Source organism: Stegostoma tigrinum, chromosome 12 (assembly GCF_030684315.1).
Source record: "Stegostoma tigrinum isolate sSteTig4 chromosome 12, sSteTig4.hap1, whole genome shotgun sequence".
NCBI classification, from domain to species: Eukaryota; Metazoa; Chordata; class Chondrichthyes; order Orectolobiformes; family Stegostomatidae; genus Stegostoma; species Stegostoma tigrinum.
Genome location: NC_081365.1, coordinates 43924373 through 43944149, shown reverse-complemented (window position 1 = coordinate 43944149; position 19777 = coordinate 43924373). Strand labels below are relative to the sequence as shown.

The window sequence follows — 19777 nt, the reverse complement described above, 5'->3', positions numbered from 1 at the left end:
GTTCCATCAGATTGCTGCTGTACTATACAGTTGAGAAGGAGTTTGATTTGTGACCCTATAAAGTCACCTGTCATCGTATCAAATATAGGCCAGCTAAGATCCTGGCTACCAACTACCACCCCTCCCTGAGGTGCTGATGTGTACTGGCCTGTGATGAACAAATTTGAAGGAAGGATTGAGGATGTCAAGAGCAGTGTGTATTTTGAGTTGGAACGTCAATGTCTACCATCTAGTGGCATGGCAGTAGCACTATTAATTGAGCTGGTTGAAAGGGCATTACTACTAGATTGGCTCTCTGACAGTTTGTGAGGGAACCAACAAGATGGAACGGCCTATTTGGCTAATTTAAACTTACCTGTCAAAGATGTATTGGCATATGTGACCACCACACAATCCTTATGAAGCATCATGTTGTGTGGAACTACCATTGTTTTAAATGGAACAAACCATACACATCTAGCAACTCAAACCTGAGTATTCGTGAAGTGGGCAATCAGCCAAATCTACCATTTTATCATCAAGCCAGCAGATGAACCCTGCAGAAGATTGCAGAGAGCGTATCATAAGCGTGAACAGGTGAACCTAAAAATTAGGTGTCAACCTTGTGAAGCTACAACACAGACTACATGAATCCAAACAGCAGAAGCAGACTCCTCCTGAGGTCCCCAACACCACAGATGAGATACTTTAACAACTCAATACATTCTGTGATATCAAGAAACTTATTACTTTAAAAAGCTACGAGCTCTGACAATATTCCAGTAATGGTCTTGAAGATATGCTCCAGATCTAACTGCAGCCCTAGCCAAGCTGTTTCATTACAGTTACCCAGTAATGTGAAAAGTTACCTATGTTTTCCTTGTTCAAAAAAACAGGATGGATCCAACCCAGCAAATCAATGCTAGATTAGTCTGCTCTCAATTGTAATTGCTATAGTTTTTGGAGGTCAAAGTATCTTAGCTGCAGGGTGCACAACCAGTTTAAACTGCTTCAATAATTTTACATCCATTGTAAGTTCATAAATGGCGATGATTGCACAATGTTTACCATTCATGACTCCTCACACTAAACCAGCCTGTGTCCAAGTGCAGCAAGACCTGGACAACATCTAGATTTGGTAAAGTCCTTTATTGCTGCCTCATGAACTGGTGGTCAGTCCTGGGGGAAATAGCTGGTCAATGGGGCTTTCTGTAGATGATGTGTGAACCAGTAAGTGGGGGTACAACTTAGTTGACCTGACCCTCAACAATCTACCTAGTGCAGATGCATCTATTTATAACCATGCTGAGAGGAAGATCAGCTCGACATCTTTGAAAGTGAAGTCCTGTTGTCTTACTGTGTATAATTAAATATTCGCTACTGTTGTGGTAATGGAAAAAAAAGTGGTTACTGTGGTCAACATACACTTTTAGAGCTATGGATATAAATGATAGAGGCTAAGCAGAAATCTTTCCTGACTGTAATATTACTATGTCTTGTAAGGAATTGTAAGTTGGAGTAAAGTTTGAATCTGGAACTTCTGACGCGGACAGAGAACACTAACACTGCACCAAACAGCACTGTGAAAAAGATATAGAGGAATGCATAACCGGGGAATTTATAAACACAAGTTGAATAAGGATGGAAGCATTGTTGGATCTGATTCAGGGAGATGAACTATATCAGGTGGATTAATTTATAAATCCCTACTCTGCATAAGTCTGCACCAGCTCTTAAACTGTACCTCCTGTATACTAATCCTGCATTTACCATGTCTAATCCAACTGATCTGTACATCCATGGACAGTATGGGCAATTTAGTTATTGCTGATCCACCTAACATTCACATCTATGCTCTGTGAGAGCAAATCCATGCAGATGTTGGGAAACTGTGCACTATACAGTCACTTGAAACCGAATCCCTAGCGCTGTGAGGCAGCAGTGCTGACGATTGTTCCACCTTGTAAATTGTAGCAAAATGGGAATCACATCAACTTACATTTATACAATGTCTTGAGCATCATAAAATGAATGAGGTTGTTTCACAACAGCATGAAAAATTAAAATATAACAAAACCATGACAGGAGATGTCAAAAGTTGGGGGAGTATTAAAGAAAACACAATAGAGTGGTAGTGTTGTCTGTGATAATTTAATATTAAATTTGTTCAAACTAAGCAACTATCAGTACTGGCCATTACAGAGATGTATGGGGCAAGGCCACAGAGGGAATTGAAGGATGGCAACTTTAAAATCAAAATTCTACTTGACTGGGTGCCACTGTTGCTCAGTCAGTACAAGATCAATAAGTGAATGGTATCTAGTGCAAAGTAAAGCATGAACTGCAGTGTTTTAGATGACCTCAAGTTTACGAGGAGTAGAATGTGGTGCAGTGAAATAATCATGTCAGGGAATTTCACATGAATGAGGATTGCAGTAACAGTTGCACTGACACATGGATGAAGTCTGGCAATATACTGGAAATGACAAAAATAGTCTTCAGTGGTGATGTGAAATGAGGTTGAAAATTCATCTGCGTCAAATGTGACACCAAAATTGTGAACACACCACTTTAATCTCACTGCTTCTAAGGAGAGGGATGTAGTCAGTCAGTAATTAGGGAACTGAATTTGGATCAAGGGTTGAAAACACATACTCCCAATCTTGTCTCTAGTATGCACTGTGAATTGTTGATGGAAGGAATGAAAATACACTGCAGCAATTCACCATGACTCCTTTCGACAGCAGTTTCTAAACCTGGAAACTATGCCAGCTGGGACTGAGGCAGAAGTTGAATAGGGCTGCCACCAACAATAGGTTTTCCAAGTTATTCACCACCTTGATTTAGATCTATGTTTTCATTGCTTCAAAAATATAGGCACTCCCTCCCTCACACTCATCAACTGCAAAATACCATACATCATCACAACCTTCTCAAAGGCTGTAAGGGATGAATAATAAATGTTAGTCTTGTCAGCACCAGCCAAATCGCAAGTACAAAAGTCATTTGGTCATACAGAAATTATCAATTGCTGACTACATTTTGTCAATGTTGTGTTTTTCCAGGCCTGACTAATCTTTTTGTTGTTTCCTGTCCTCATGCTAAGGGGTCTGTCCCTTTTTTTTAAATGTTGACTCATCTGTGACAATTTTTTTGATGGTCTGGATTTGCATACAGGTCAGATTGGGAAGAATGACCAATTTCCTTAGTGAGCCAGGTGGGTTTTACAACAGTTTGGTACTTTTGTGATTGCTGTTACCAGGATTTGCTTTTTATTTCCTGAATCACTGCCAGTTAGCTACATTTATTTTCCCCAGCTAGTGTAGTGCATTTGAACATTCACTTGAGCATTCTTTCAAATCTCTGGATTAGCCATCCCTACCACTGGAGGAACGTTCTACCTTCAGTCTTCTGAACACTCCCATCCACCCATGTTAAATATGCTGTGAATCCCCATAAACAACAGCGGTGCTATTGATGGCACACTTAAAATGAAGCAGTGATTTGAAGGCACTCACCTCTGGAATTTTTGTCCATGTGTGTTTTGTAATAAGGTCATAGGTTGATCAGCCCTGGTGAAACCTAAACTGTGTCAGTGTGCAGGTGCTAAGTGATAGTATTACTGATGACCGAGAATAGTAGTAGGTGTTAATTGGATTGGATTTTTCCTGCTTCTTGTCTACAAGATGTACCTATGCTATTATCCAAATTGTCAGGTAGATGCAAGTGCAACTACACTGAAACAGCTTAGTTAGGGGTGTGGCAAGTTCTGGAGTATCCATCTTTAATCCTAATGCTAGGATGATGTCAGGCTTCACAGCCTTAGCAGTATCCAGTGCCTCCAATCATTTTTTGATGTGAATTAAATTGAATCAGCTAAAGCCTGACATCTGAGATCCTGGGGGGGGCCTCCAGTGGAGGCCAAGATGGGTCATTCACTCAGTATTTCTGGTTGAAGATTCTTGCAAATATTTCAGCTTTATGATTTGTACTGATGTGCCAGGTTCCCATAGATTTGATGGAATTATTTGGGGGAGCCCTTGGCTTGCAACTGTGTCTGCTGTCTGGGCTGAGAATAAGGCCACAACCAGAAAAGGAAAAAATGGAGAATAAAATACAACTGCAAAGACAAATTTTTACAAAGTGATGTACTTGAAGAGTTTACTGTAACTTACTATCTCATATGCGCAACAAATTTGAGATCCATTTCTGTCAATTACTATTATCATACTATAAAATGGTTCACTGCAGAATTAACCAAGGGTTTCCACACTATTTCTCACTTTTCACCAGCTGTGAAGGGTGAAGTATAATCCTAATTATTTTCGAGAGTAAAATTACATAGTGTCTTTGCAAATGGTGGTACAAATCCCTAATTACTCCACTGCATATAACCAAATTTAACTTGAGGGTTTAAAGTAGTGAATCAGCATGCTATTTTTAATAATCTCTCAAAAATAGTGTTCCAGTTTTGCCAGTCACTACACCCTATTCTAAGTTTACCGTCCACCTGTCTAGTTCTTTGCTGGGAAGCTGCAAACTGCCCAACATTTACCAGAGATTAAGAGTAACAGCCACAAATTAAGTTTTTTTTTAGAAAGTAATTTTTATTGTGCCAAACTTATGTAAATACAAGAAGAAACTAGCTCTCCTTTTCCTGGACAGTCTTGGTACCACGCAGTCTACCGGTACGACGAGCAGCAATGAGACCAACCTTGCGACCAGCTGGAGCATCTCTTCTGATGGTTGATGGCTTCCCGATGTGCTGATGGTTACCACCACCAAAAGGATGTTCTACAGGCTGAGAAAGAAAATATTTGTTTTAACAAATTCCATATGCCACAATTCCTGTAAAGCCCATTATATAAAAATCAATATGGAAATAAATCGGCCCATTTGATGCTTGAATTCCCCATGTCCAGCAGTCCTGATCCTTCGGACAAAATAGGATAGGCGCAGGCTGTTCCTTGCGGGGGGGGTGGGGGAAGAGGAGAGAAAGAGTCTAGAACTGGGTTCACAGCAGCTGCGTTAACCATGAAGGGGGGGTGTCTCTCTCTCACACACACACTCACCCTCCCCTTGCCATGGGTGTGGTGATCCTCAGGTTGAAGTAATACGAGTTGTGACTCTAATGCAAGAGCAGCCCTATCATCCTCTGGAAGTATGGCAGCTTTACATCCTTATATTCTGTACTTCCCTCCCCTCCAGTTTCATTGTGCCTATTTTCATTCTTTAGAAACACCCTGTTCTATTCTTTTTAGCCACCACATCAGAGACCTCTCTTACAGTTCATTGAAGGTAAGTGCCACAGATTCACAATCCATCAATGCTGTCGCTAATTTAATGCTTTTTCCACACTGCCTACAATACTGGCATTCTTTGTGTCATCAAAATTGGAAAAGGGTATCATCAGCTTTGTTATTAATAATAATGAAAGGTTGAGGATCTAACACCAACTCTTGTAAGACATCACTGATCACATCGTGCCAATTAGAATGTTTGTCTATTATTCCTACTTTGGTTCCTGCCACTCAGTCAAAATGTATCTATCCAGGTCAATAATTAGCCCTCAATCCTGTAAATTTTAGCTAAAGGCTCTTAGGACATATTTCACTAAACATCTTCAGGAAGTCTGTATATATATAACATTTTCCAATTAGTTAGAAATTGTTCAGTAAGCAAATTGTCAGTTGTAGGACCTACATTTCCTCAGATGTTATCAGTTGATTCTCTGATTTCCCTTTATCATGTTTATTAAATAGTGAGATTCACTTTTTTTATGCAAGCGAAAAGAAACACTTCATGAACCGAAGGCACGATGTGTGGACAAGATCAGAAATCATACACCAGGTGAGAGTCCAACAGGTTTATTTGAAAGCTTTTTTTTAAATAAACCTGCTGGACTATAATCTGGTTTAACATGGTGTGAAGCTGGATGAACACTGCAGGCCAAACAGCCTTTTCTGAAGAAGGGTCCTGACCCGAAACGTCAAACTTTCCTGCTCCTCTGATGCTGCTTGGTCTGCTGCGTTCATCCAGCTTCACACCGTGTTATCTCAGATTCTCCAGCATCGGCAGTTCCTACTGTCTCTGGACGATAATCTGGTGTTGTGTGATTTCTGACCTTGAATCAAAGGGAATTTGGAAGACTCTAAATAGTGCACCTGCAACAAGTTTACCAGTTGCTTAAAAACATTAAAAACTACTTTGGGCTGTGCTGGAACCTTAGAGGAAGTTTGACTTGACAAGCTAGGGGAAGAAGGGAGGCAATCTTACAGACGGTATTTTATAAATTTTTTTGAACTTATGATGAAAGGGGAATGGGTTTAAGATAACATAATGCTACAAACTAAATGCAGGTATAGTAAGCAACTTTGGCTGATGAGAGCAAATTATGCCAATGATTTACATAGTCCAGTCAGATGTGGTCATAAATGGTAAACTACTTTAAGCTTGCATACATGGACTTTTAAAATTAGACTGCACTAGGGAAAGTGGAAATAGATGTCATACCATGTCAAGTCTTGAGCAGCAGCTAGTGTGTGAATGGACACATTGTGAAATGAAGGAAAATTTTTTAGAATTTATCATCCAAAACTACCTTAGATCAGCATGTTACTAACACAAATTTGCATTCATATAGACCCTAAACATAGAAAAATGTCTGAAGGCACTTCAATGCAGCATGATCAAACCACATCTGACATCAAGTCAAAAAGGATAAAGAATGGTTAAAATCTTGGTACAAATTGCAGGCTTTTAATGATAATTCTGAATTTGCTGAAAAGAATAGAGAAGTGCAAGTTTTAAGGGACTGCAGAGCTCATAAAAGGCACAGCTGCTATAAGTAGAGCAAAGGGTATGGAAGTACAACAGTTCAAATTTGGAAAATGGCAGAGGTTTTGGCAGGGTGGTGCTGCTAACAGTCATTTTTAATGTGAGATTGTCAAAGAATGGGCATTCTTGTCAAACTTGACAATGTCTGATGCTGTTACAATGGAACAGAATGTAAATGAGCAATGTCAGGCAACCACAAACAGCTTGTTGTAAGCTTCAGAGGCCGCACTGTGGCAAGAGAACCACTGATGATGTGCTGGAGGGAACAAAGTGATGACATTGTAATTTTGATCAAGGGAGTGAAGATGATGTTACTGACCAAATCAGACTAGAAAAATCAAATGGACAAGGAACAATACAGTCATAGCAAATGCTGATTTGAGATGTGGATTAAGACCGTATTTGAGAGGATAAGAAACCTAAGAGATATTCAAGTAAAACAAAGAACCGCCAACCCTGGAAATCTGAAATAAAAACAGAATTGATGGATGAACTCAGCAGGTCTAGCAGTATCTGTGGGAATAATGCTGAGTTAACATTTTGAGTCCAATGACTCTTCATCAGAATAGAGTTATTTGAATCCTGAGCACCAGGATAAATGGATGTGATCTGTGATCTTTCCCCTAAGAGAAAGATTGCCTGGAGACACTGGTAGCAGGAATTTCCAAGAATTTTGAGGTTGAGGGTGTTTTTAGGATGAGTGGGAACAATTGAATGGGAAACAGAACAGCATCCAAGGGGGCGGTGTCAGGTTCCATCGGTGCCAGCATCAGAATTTATGTGGTCTGCAGCTTACCAAGAATGACACAAGGAGAGCAGGAGATGAACTATCACTTACATTCATAGCCACACCACGAACACGCGGCCAGCAGTTTCTCTTAGCCTTGTATTTGTGATATGCCCGACCCGCCTTCAGTATGGGCTTATCAATACGACCACCACCAGCAACAACACCTGCAACCAAAGTAAATATTTAACTAGCACCAAAAGAATTATACTGTAATCAGCTTCAGTAAACCAATATTCTTATGTTACAAATCCAACTGTTTCAATATTGTATTGCCAAATTCAATTACTTTTATTGTGCCAACTGTTACATAACTAAATACCAAGATACTGAAACATTGTATTACTTTTTTAATTAAATTAGACAAACAACTAACTATAACATGCACAAGCTTTAATAAATGATAAAGCACTGTTTAAACAATTTTGAACTAACTCTTACTTGTGTAAATATTTACACAATACATTTTAGGTCTAAACTATGTGCTTCCCTTTACTTAGTTTTGTATGTAGTTCAAGTTAACAGTAATAAACTGCAAAGGAGTTGAATTATTTTTGCATAACAGTCAACTGAATTTTTTTGAAGACTTTGTAAAAATTGTCAAAATAAGTAAATCTTACCAACAATAGCTCTATTCGCAGAGGAAATAACTTTCTTAGAACCGGATGGCAACTTGACCCGACTTTTCTTAGTCTCAAGATTGTGGGAAATGACTGTAGCGTAATTACCAGAGGCACGGGCAAGTTTGCCACGGTCACCTGGCTTCTCTTCCAGGCAACACACTATGGTGCCTTCTGGCATAGTACCCACAGGAAGGACATTTCCAATGTTCAACTGAGCTGCAAGCAAGGAAAAGTTTGCAAGTTTGAGTGAACGGTTTTGGTATGATTGTCAAATATTTTTCCAATGTATGTTGCTCAGTTACATTAATTAGGAAACAGTTACAGAAGCAGGGGCATCAGGGAAAAGCATATAATGGTGTTCCCACACTTCCCGGCTTGCTGAAGCCAGATTAAACATGCATTCATATAAAAAGCCACAAGTATGAAGGAGATGAGACTGGGAAGCGGGGTGCAAGTACAGATAAAGAAAAAAAATTGACAACAAGGATAGAAGTAGACAGGAGAGCATCTGTTCAACAACACTGGGACAGGCACACCAGGTTTTTATGGCAACTGAAAAGTAGACTCCATGGCCCCAAAGAGACAGAGGAAAGAGAGCACCCAAGTGTTTATTTGTAGAAATCTCATTCATCTTTCCAACTGTCCAAAAAACTTTCCAGCCTTTTTTAAAAGCACCTTCAGAACTACATGAGGCAGTCTAGATAGCACCAATGGACTACAGCATCACTTTTGAAATAGTAACGGATTGAAGAATGGTAAAAGGACGGAGGCATTATTTCAGTTGGAATTATACTCAAGATAGGGATGACAAAAAATTCAAGCATCATGCCTGAAGACTGATTTAGAGTCGTACAGTCATACAGCACAGAAACAGACCCTACAATCCAACCATGCTGACCGTAAACCGAAACAAAACTAATCCTTCCTGCCTGCGCTTGGCCCATATCCCTCCAAACAGTGCTTATTCATGTACTTATCTAAAATGTCTTTTAAATATCGTATCTATACCCGCATCCACCACTTCCTCTGGAAGTTCATTCCACACGAGCCACACCCTGTAAAAAGAAAGCTGCTCATGTCTTTAAATCTTCCTCCTCTCACCTTAAAACTAGGTCCCCTTGTTTTGAAATCTGCCACCCTAAGGCAAAGACACCTGCCATTCATCTTACCTATACCCCCTATTATTTTATAAACTCCTATAAAAGTCACCTCACAAACTCTTCTAAGTTCCAATGTAAAAAAAAGTCCCAGCCTCTCCTTATAAATGAAAGCATCCAGTCCCAGCAACATCGTGCCAAGTGTCTTTTGAATGTTCTCTGACTTCATAACATCCTTCCTATAACTGGGTGACCAGAACTGGACACATTACTCCAGAACAGGTCTCAGCAACATCCGGTACAACCTCAACATAATATCCCAACTCCTAAATCCAAAAAGGTCCTAGCAAGGAAGGCAAGCATGCTAAACACCTCCTGAACCATCCTATATACACATGTTGCAAATTTCAAAAGAATTATGTACCTGAACCCAAGAGTCCCTGTTCCACATCACTAAGCAAGGCTCCACTTTCAACTAAGTCCGTCCCTGCTTGTTTTACCTAAAATGTATTATCTCATATTTATCCAAATGAAACTCTACCTACCACTCCTTAGCCCAAATGAATGAAGATTTCTTTATAATCTTGGATAACCTTCTTCAGTGGGCACTACACCACCAATTTTGGTGTCATCCACAAACTTACTAACTATGCCAGTTTCATCAAGATCATTTAGATAAAATGATCAACAAAAGTGAATCCAACACTAAGCCGTTGAACACCACCAGTCTCAGGTGTCCAGTCTGAAAAATAATCTTCCACCATCATTCTCTATCTCTTGCCGTGAAGACAATTTTGTATCCAACTGGCAAGCTCAGCCTGAAACCAGTGTGATCTTTTACTAATTGGTCTACCAATCAAAACTTTGTCAAAGGCTCTACTTAAGTCCCAATAAACAACGTCTATTATACTGCTCTGAATCTTCTTGGTTACTTTGTCGAAAAAATCAAGTTGGTGAGAGACAATTTCCCCCCTCACAAAACCATGCTATCCGTAACTTTTCCTGGTCTTTCCCAATGCGGACAGCTATCTTTCAGGGTCACCTCCAACAATGTACCCACTGTTTAAGTAACACTCACAGGCTTGGTTCAGACTTCTCCAAACGTCCCTTTTTAAACAAAGGTAAAACATCAGACAGACATTCTCCACTCATCTGGCACCTCTTCCATAGCTATAGATGGTACAAATACTTCTGCAAGGGGCCCCAAAATTTCTCCCCTAACTTTCCACAACATCTTGGCATACACAAGATCAGGTCGTGGAGATTTATCCACTTTATAATTTTCTCAGACCTCCAGCAGTTCCTCTTATGTAATGTCAGCCAATTTCAAATTGTGAATATTTCCCTGAGTTCTCCAGCCTCCATTTCTTTCTCACATTAAAAACTGAGAAAATATTCATTTAGTCTCTCCCATCTCCTGAGGTTCAACATGACCTATGATTTTTAAGGAGCCCTATTCTCTCTGTAGGTGCTCTCTTGCTCTTAACGTACTTGTAGAATCGTTTTGGATTATCGTTTACCTTATTTGCCACAACTCTCATATTCCTCCTTTGCCTTCCTGATCTGAAATGTATGTTGCTGCCCCATCACATCATCATCCCAAAATCTCTGTTTTACAATAGCTTCTATCACAGTTTTGGAACTTGGATCCGTCATAACTTTATTTCAATAGTCACCTTTTCCAGGAACTAACTAAATAAGACCAGAGTTAATACAAAACCTAACTGGTTTATTTGATTAAATTATTTACCAAATACCATAATAAGACCTTAAAATATAACAGCAAAATCAGGATTCACCCAAGCAAGTCTATTCTGCCATTCAATTATAGCTGATTTGCTTCTCAACCCCATTCTCCTGCCCTTCCCCATAACCCTTGATCCCCCTTGTAATCAAGAAACGGTCTTAAATACATTCAATGTCTACGCCTCCAAAGCCCCTTGTAGTAACGAGTTCCATAGAGAAATCACTTCCTGGCTGAAGAAGTTTCTCCCCATCTCAGTTCTATAGGGTCATCCTTTCACCATGAGTCTACGTCCCAGGTCTGAGTCCTTCCTCCGAGTGGAAGCATCTTGCCCAGTCCACCTCTGAGATTCTCCCCTCAACTTTCTAAACTCCAAGTAGAGACCCAGAGAGTCCTCGAATGAACCTTCTATGACAAGTACTTCATCCCCAAGATCATTATTCTAAACCTACACTGGACTCCTGCCAACGTCTACACATCTTTCCTTAGATGAGGTCCAAAATTGCTCACAATATTTCAAACACGGTCTGCACAGAGCCTTGTACTGCTGAGGGACTATATATCTGGCCTCTATTCCAACCATCTTGAAATGAATGCTAACATTGCATTTGCCTTTCTTACTGCCAAATGAACCTGCAGGTTAACATGACGAGAATCCTGAACTAGGACTGCTCGGTCCCTTTGCACCTTAGATTTCCAAAAGCCTTGCCCCATTTAGAAAATAGTCTTTGCTTCTATTCTTCATGCTAAAATTTATAACCTCACTTTGTCAAACTGCATTCCATCTGGCACCACTTTGCCCACTTGCCTTATATGCCCAAGTCCTTCCGCAGCCTTCCTGCTTCGCAACATTATCTGTCCTTCCACATACCTTGTGTTATCTGCAAACAGAGCAACAATTCCTTTGCCCAGATCACTAGTGTATAACGTGAATAGCTGTGGTCCCAACACTGACCCCTGTGGAACCCCACTAGGCACCAGCTGCCATCCCTAAAAAGACCACAGAAATTCACTAAATTTCATATTTATATATATCAAAAAAACCAATTATATAATTTCACACATCTTACCCTTCTTGCCACAGTAGATAAACTGACCGGTGTGAATACCCTCTGCTGCAATGAACAGCTCAGTCCTCCTTTTGAACCTGTAAGGATCTCGGAACACCACCTTTGCTAAAGGAGCACCACGACCAGGGTCATGAATTATATCCTGCAAAGTAAACCAGGAATCTAATTACTTTTATAATCAGTCCTGTCATAAATTTAGCTATTTAAGCTGCTGTGATTTTTGAGAAAAATTTATGGTTTAATCCTTAAACATGAGAAGGGAAAGATTTAAAAAGGAAACGGAGGGCGATGCATGTATGGAAGAAGGTGCCAGAGGAAGTGGGGACAGGTGGGTACAACTACAACATTTAAAAGGCACCAGGATGGGTACACGAATAGGAGGAGTTGAGAGAGATATGGGTCAAACGGTGGGAAATGGGACTAGTTCCGTTTAGGATATCTGATCAGTGTAGACAAGTTGGATTGAAGGGTCTGTTTCTGTGCTGTATTACTGTGATTTATTTAATTCCTATATTTAAAAAATTCCATTCTTAAATGAAAACTTACCTTCACGATACCCTTGATATAACCATGACGTTCAGCAAAATCCACAGCTCTCAACTTTGCAGGACCTTTCCTGTGTTTCACATGAGCTTTGAAGACAGAGCCTGCACCCTTTCTCTGACCTCTAATTACACGACCCATTATGCAGCCTGTAAATACAAAAATCCAGTCTAAATATGTCCTAAAACTATCCTAAAAGTTAAAATAACATGGATAGTATACAAACTTCAGAACTACTGAAATTTTGCATTCAGTTAATTAGTCAGTAAAATGTAAAATTACAGGTATAAGAAAAAAAAGGCCCAGATATTCTGATGGAACAGCACAAATTAGAGGTGCAAATGAGAACCATATGGAATCCCAGACTCCATGGAAACAATTAAAGATTCTGATGATTCATCTGACCCTCCAGAAGAATCTATCAGAGGCAGAAAACTCATATAGTTCTACTGTTGGTTACTCCAGGAAAAGTTAGATGAATAAAAACCTAGTTCAACTACTCGTCAATGTTAAGCTGAACCCCCAAACACACCTGACAGTCACTTACCATCTCGGGCATCAAAATTCTGTAGTCCCCTCAACACATTTTTTGATATACCCATAGCAATCTATCACTTAGCTGGCACTCCAACCTCATATGCCTATCCTTTCACAGTAACTGTCAAAATGTTTGGTTCTTTGGATAACACTAGTAAGTGGGTAAATATATGGCAGATGCAGTATCATATGTATCAATGTGAAGTTGTCCACTTTGATAGCAAAAACAAAGAGGCAGATTTTCATCTGAATGGCAGTGAAATTGGAGAAGAGAAGGCACTTGTTTTGTAAAGAAGCTGGCGAAGGAAATTATATGATTATAAAACCTTAAGATGTAGAATCAGGCCATTATTGCATATCTTATTAGTTTTTAAAGTCTTTGAAATCTACAATCACAGGTTGTTATTCTGCTCCTTGTTTTCTTAATACTGAGCTCATATTTCTTTTTCCCGGGTCTTTTAGAAATGGCACTGTAAGTGATCATGCAAGTGCAGCTGGCAAAGACAACAATTACATTTATCTACATGGCAAGAGGATTCAACTACAGGAGCAAGAATGTTTTGTTAAGACCATACCTGGAGTAGTGTGCGCAGTTTGGTCTCCTTATCTGAGGAAGAATGTTCTGGCTATCGAGGGAGTGCAAAGAAGGTATATCAGACTAACTTGTGTGATGACAGGATTGACACATGGGGAGAGACCAGACCTCCTTCATTAGGATTCAGAAGGATCAGGAGACACCTCGTAGAAATCTTCAAAAGTTCTAAAAGATTAGAGGGTGGATGCAGGAATGATGTTCCTGATGACCAGAGAGTCCAGAATCTGGGGTCATAATCTAAGGATTAGGTCTTGGATGAGGGAATACAAATTCTTCACCCAGAGAATGGTGAGCCTGCAGAATTACCTGCCACAGCAAGATGTTGAGGTCAAAACATTGAAGACTTTTGAGAATGATGTAAATACAGCTTTTAGCACTAAAGGGGATCAAATGAGACCAGCCATGATCACAATGTGTGGAGCTAGATGAACACAGCAGGCCGAACAGCATCTGCTCCTAAAATGCTACTTGGCCTGCTGTGTTCATCCAGCTCCACACTTGGTTATCCTGGACTCTCCAGCATCAGCAGTTCTCATTATCTCTGACTAGCCATGATCACGTTGGTGGGTGGAGCAGACTGAACGGCCTACTCCTGTTCTTATTTTCTATGCTGCTGGACATTTAAATCTCAGGTCATGGCACACTCACTGCTGCAAGAGGACATCGTTTGACTTCTCCCAGTTCACTAGGAGGAACTATTTGCTTTTAGCTACTCACGGCATTTCTAAACGACCCGGGAAACAGAAATACTAGCTCAGTATTTAGAAAACAAACAGCAGAATAACAACGTGTGATTGTAGATTGCAAAGACCTAAAAACTAACGGAAGTTCCGCAATAATGGCCTTATTCTACATCTTATGGTTTTACGATCTTAAACTTCGTCAGCTTCTTTACGAAACAAGTCTGAATTCAATTTATTCTCAGTTCTTCCACTGGCAATAACCTAACCACAAATCCGTGCTAGTACAAAATATACCAAATCAGGGAGTCAGGAAAAAATTAAAACCTTTAACGCTGTTACTTATCCATAAATACAGCGTCTTCATACCCGGGGGCTCCATGTTACTGGAAACAGGCCCCGCGATCAAAGATGTATTTTAAACTGCGACATATCCGGACATTCGATAAAATACATTCTCAGCAGAAACACCGACATGATGCTGATTAACTTTGTTGAACAATATTAACCGGATGGCTGTTTGAACAGGGGATTAGACACGGATTGTCACCATTTACCCCCCACCGTACCATCCTTACCTCAAACACTATCCAGGCGAAAGGAAGTCACTCTCCAGCGCGCGACTACTTCTTCCGGACCCGTGGACATTGTCAGTAACATTACATATCTCCACAAATAATGTGCTGAAAATAAAAGATGATTCTTTTGAAGGCAAACTGTGAACGATATTCGTCAAAATTAAAAACATTTTAAAATTAAACTGGAGTTGTTTGCGTGACTTGGTATTGCATGATGGGTACTGTAGTTTTTTTTCCTTCTGTTCCCTTTGGGCCTGTGGCCTTAGGGGGGTGGCCCTAGACTTAGGGGGTGGCCATGGGCACCCGCATGGGCCCCAGCTATGCCTGCCTCTTTGTAGGTTACGTGGAACAGTCCCTCTTCCGCACCTACACAGGCCCCAAACCCCACCTCTTCCTCCGGTACATTGATGACTGTATCGGCGCCGCCTCTTGCTCCCCAGAGGAGCTCGAACAGTTCATCTACTTCACCAACACCTTCCACCCCAACCTTCAGTTCACCTGGGCCATCTCCAGCACATCCCTCACCTTCCTGGACCTCTCAGTCTCCATCTCAGGCAACCAGCTTGTAACTGATGTCCATTTCAAGCCCACCGACTCCCACAGTTACCTAGAATACACCTCCTCCCACCCACCCTCCTGCAAAAATTCCATCCCCTATTCCCAATTCCTCCGCCTCCGCCGCATCTGCTCCCACGATAAGACATTCCACTCCCGCACATCCCAGATGTCCAAGTTCTTTAAGGACCGCAACTTTCCCCCCACGGTGATTGAGAACGCCCTTGACCGCGTCTCCCGCATTTCCCGCGACACATCTCTCACACCCCGCCCCCGCCACAACTGCCCAAAGAGGATCCCCCTCGTTCTCACACACCACCCCACCAACCTCCGGATACAACGCATTATCCTCCGACACTTCCGCCATTTACAATCCGACCCCACCACCCAAGACATTTTTCCATCCCCTCCCCTGTCTGCTTTCCGGAGAGACCACTCTCTCCGTGACTCCCTTGTTCGCTCCACACTGCCCTCCAACCCCACCACACCCGGCACCTTCCCCTGCAACCGCAGGAAATGCTACACTTGTCCCCACACCTCCTCCCTCACCCCCATCCCAGGCCCCAAGATGACATTCCACATTAAGCAGAGGTTCACCTGCACATCTGCCAATGTGGTATACTGCATCCACTGTACCCGGTGCGGCTTCCTCTACATTGGGGAAACCAAGCGGAGGCTTGGGGACCGCTTTGCAGAACACCTCCGCTCAGTTCGCAACAAACAACTGCACCTCCCAGTCGCAAACCATTTCCACTCCCCCTCCCATTCTCTTGATGACATGTCCATCATGGGCCTCCTGCACTGCCACAATGATGCCACCCGAAGGTTGCAGGAACAGCAACTCATATTCCGCCTGGGAACCCTGCAGCCATATGGTATCAATGTGGACTTCACCAGTTTCAAAATCTCCCCTTCCCCTACTGCATCCCTAAACCAGCCCAGTTCATCCCCTCCCCCCACTGCACCACACAACCAGCCCAGTTCTTCCCCCCCACCCACTGCATCCCAAAACCAGTCCAACCTGTCTCTGCCTCCCTAACCGGTTCTTCCTCTCACCCATCCCTTCCTCCCACCCCAAGCCGCACCCCCAGCTACCTACTAACCTCATCCCACCTCCTTGACCTGTCCGTCTTCCCTGGACTGACCTATCCCCTCCCTGCCTCCCCACCTACACCCTCTCCACCTATCTTCTTTACTCTCCATCTTCGGCCCGCCTCCCCCTCTCTCCCTATTTATTCCAGTTCCCTCCCCCCATCCCCCTCTCTGATGAAGGGTCTAGGCCCGAAACGTCAGCTTTTGTGCTCCTGAGATGCTGCTTGGCCTGCTGTGTTCATCCAGCCTCACATTTTATTATCTTGGAATCTCCAGCATCTGCAGTTCCCATTATCTCTGGGCCTGTGGCCTTTGTCTGTTAATCAGCTTCTTGGTTTCTGGGAACTCCCAGTTTACAGGCGCCCTGCACTTAATGGTAAGGAGCTGCATTATCCAAAAAGAATCAACAGTTTCTTTCCAGTTTCAAGGACAAACATAGTGAATGTTTTATTTTCAAAAATTGAAATTAAAGATTTTCTTTTCTATCAGTGCAGTGCTGATATGTTAGCCTCTTTTTGCAAAGGATGTTTTATTCATAAATGATCTGAACGAATATTGCAAAAAATTCAAATAAGATATTACACAAAAAAACAATAAAATACAACCTTTCTTCATTGAATATGCTGCACCCTTACTTGCCCCAATCCAGTTGCATCAAATCTAAATTAAACCAGGACTCTAATCACTTTGTCATTGATGCTGCCTTGAAATTACCCATTTAAACTGTTGCAATTTTTGAGAACAGTTTATTACTTCAGTTCTTAAACATTTAATTCTGTAGATCTGAAAATTATTTTTAAAAATGAATTTTCCTTCTTAAATGAATTCTTGCCTTCACAATACTATGCATATAACATGACATCAGCAAAGTTCCCAGCCATTGACTTTGTAAGACCTTTTTCATGTTTCTGAGGGATTCTGTAGCCTCTTGGTACACTATAGGGCTTTTCCCCATGGTCCTTTTCCAGTGGCCGCCCCAAGCTTTAGTGCATTCCCCAGCACACAGGCCTCCTGAAATTTGGAATTTGCCGGTCCACAAAACTCAGTTGGAAACAACTCTTTGCAGTAGAACACCAGCAAATCGTTGGACAAACCAAAGTGCACCTTTCACTGAGAGGTCCAACAGCCAAGCTATGTCCTGGTACTTGTTTGAAAAGTTCTTATGGTAAGGCATTCTGCCAAATTATTTTGACAGTCTGCTCAGAGAACCACCTGACTGGATCAAGTATCTCCTTTCTTTAAAGGAGCTTTTAAGATGTTAGGTGCTGACCACTGCCTGATGGACTAGTCATCAAAAGGATTTTTCTGTCAGCAATTCCATGAAGGACAGGAGATACAACATGATCCAACTATTTGAATAGTGATCTTATGGAAGGATAGTGAACCTGCAGAATTCTGTACCATTGAGGTGGAGGCTAAGACACTGAATATATTCAAGAAATAGGTTGATACGTTCTTAGATTTTAAAGACATTGAGACGTATGGGGAAAAAAGCAGGAATATGGCATTAAGATAGAGCATCAGTCATGATAATCTTGAATGGCAAAGCAGGATTCAAGAACCAAATGGTGAACTACTGCTCCGCATTTCCATATTTCCATGACCTGGCGTGGCCAAATTCATTTCTTTGCAACATTAGAACCTCAACGCACTATGACACATGGTATTTGATTTGATACACAGCTTGATGTAGACACAAACAAAGGTAGACATCAGAATGAGTGTAACTATGGAATGCCTACAGTGTGAAAAGAGACCATTCGATCCATCGAGTTCATGCCGCCCCTCCAAAGAGCATCCCACTCAACCCCTCTTCCTTTGCCTGTAACCCCAAATATTATCATGGCTGATCCACACTCTTCACAAATGCAGCCACTTCAAGGTTACAGCCTGGACTCTATGGACAATTTTGCTTGGCCAGTCCACTTAATGACACATTTTTGGACTGTGGGAAGCAACATGAGCACCCAGAGGAAAACCACGCAGACATGGAGAATGTGCAAACTTCACACAAAGAGTCACCCAAGAGTGGTATTGAATCTGGGTCCCTGACATTTTGAGGCAGCTGTACTTTTTCTCTTTATTCATTCACAGGATGAGGGCGTTGCTGACAAGGGAGCATTTATTGCCCATTCCTAATTGCCCAGAGGGCAGTTAAGACTTAACCACATTGCTGTGGGTCTGGAGTCACATGTACGCCAGACCAGGCAAGGATGGCAGTTGCCTTCCCTAAAGGACATTAGTGAACCAGAGATAATGGGAACTGCAGATGCTGGAGAATCCGAGATAACAAAGTGTGGAGCTGGATGAACACAGCAGGCCAAGCAGCATCTTAGGAGCACAAAAGCTGACATTTCGGGCCTAGACCCTTCATCTTCACCCTTTTCTGATGAAGGGTCTAGGCCCGAAACGTCAGCTTTTGTGCTCCTAAGATGCTACTTGGCCTGCTGTGATCATCCAGCTCCAACTTTGTTATCTCTGACATTAGTGAACCAGATGTTTTTTTCCGACAATCTACAATGGATTTACGGTCATCATTAGATTTTTAATTTGAGTTATTTTTATTGAATTTAAATTCTACCAACTGCAATGGTGGGATTCAAACCCAGGTTCCCAGGCATTATCTGGGTCTCTGGATTAACAATCCAGTGATGAGATCACTTGGCCTTCGCCTCCCCTGACCTCTGAGCTGCCATGCTGCCCAGTTGGATAGCACCCTCCTCCACCCAGCTGAGCTTGACCTCACCCTCAACATCTCTTTTAACTCCCCTCGTTTTCTTCAGGTCAGTGGGTGGCCATGGGTACCCGCATGGGCCCCATTTATGCCCGTCTCTTTGTTAGATATGTGGAACATTTGCTGTTCCAGTCCTTTTCCAGCCCCACCCACAAACCTATTCTTCGATATATCAATGATACCTTTGGTGCTGCTTCCCTCTCTCATCCAGAATTGGTAAAGTTCAGCAATTTCGCTTCCACTTTCCACCTTGCCTTCAATTTCACCTGGTCAATCTCTGACTCCTCTCTTCCATTCCCCGACATCTCCTTTTTTATTTCTGGGGA

The 19777-nt window shown here is 41.8% G+C and overlaps 1 protein-coding gene across 1 annotated transcript; it reads right to left on the bottom strand.

The window, feature by feature from the left end:
• Positions 1-4560: 4560 nt before the first annotated feature.
• On the bottom strand, positions 4561-12829 carry rpl8 (ribosomal protein L8). Its single transcript, XM_048541189.1, has 5 exons — positions 12684-12829; positions 12138-12279; positions 8224-8442; positions 7655-7770; positions 4561-4780 (listed from the first exon to the last, which is right to left on the bottom strand). The coding sequence occupies exons 1-5, from the start codon at positions 12819-12821 to the stop codon at positions 4622-4624; spliced, it is 774 nt and encodes a 257-aa protein (XP_048397146.1). The 5' UTR covers positions 12822-12829; the 3' UTR covers positions 4561-4621.
• Between the last annotated feature and the right edge of the window lie 6948 nt (positions 12830-19777).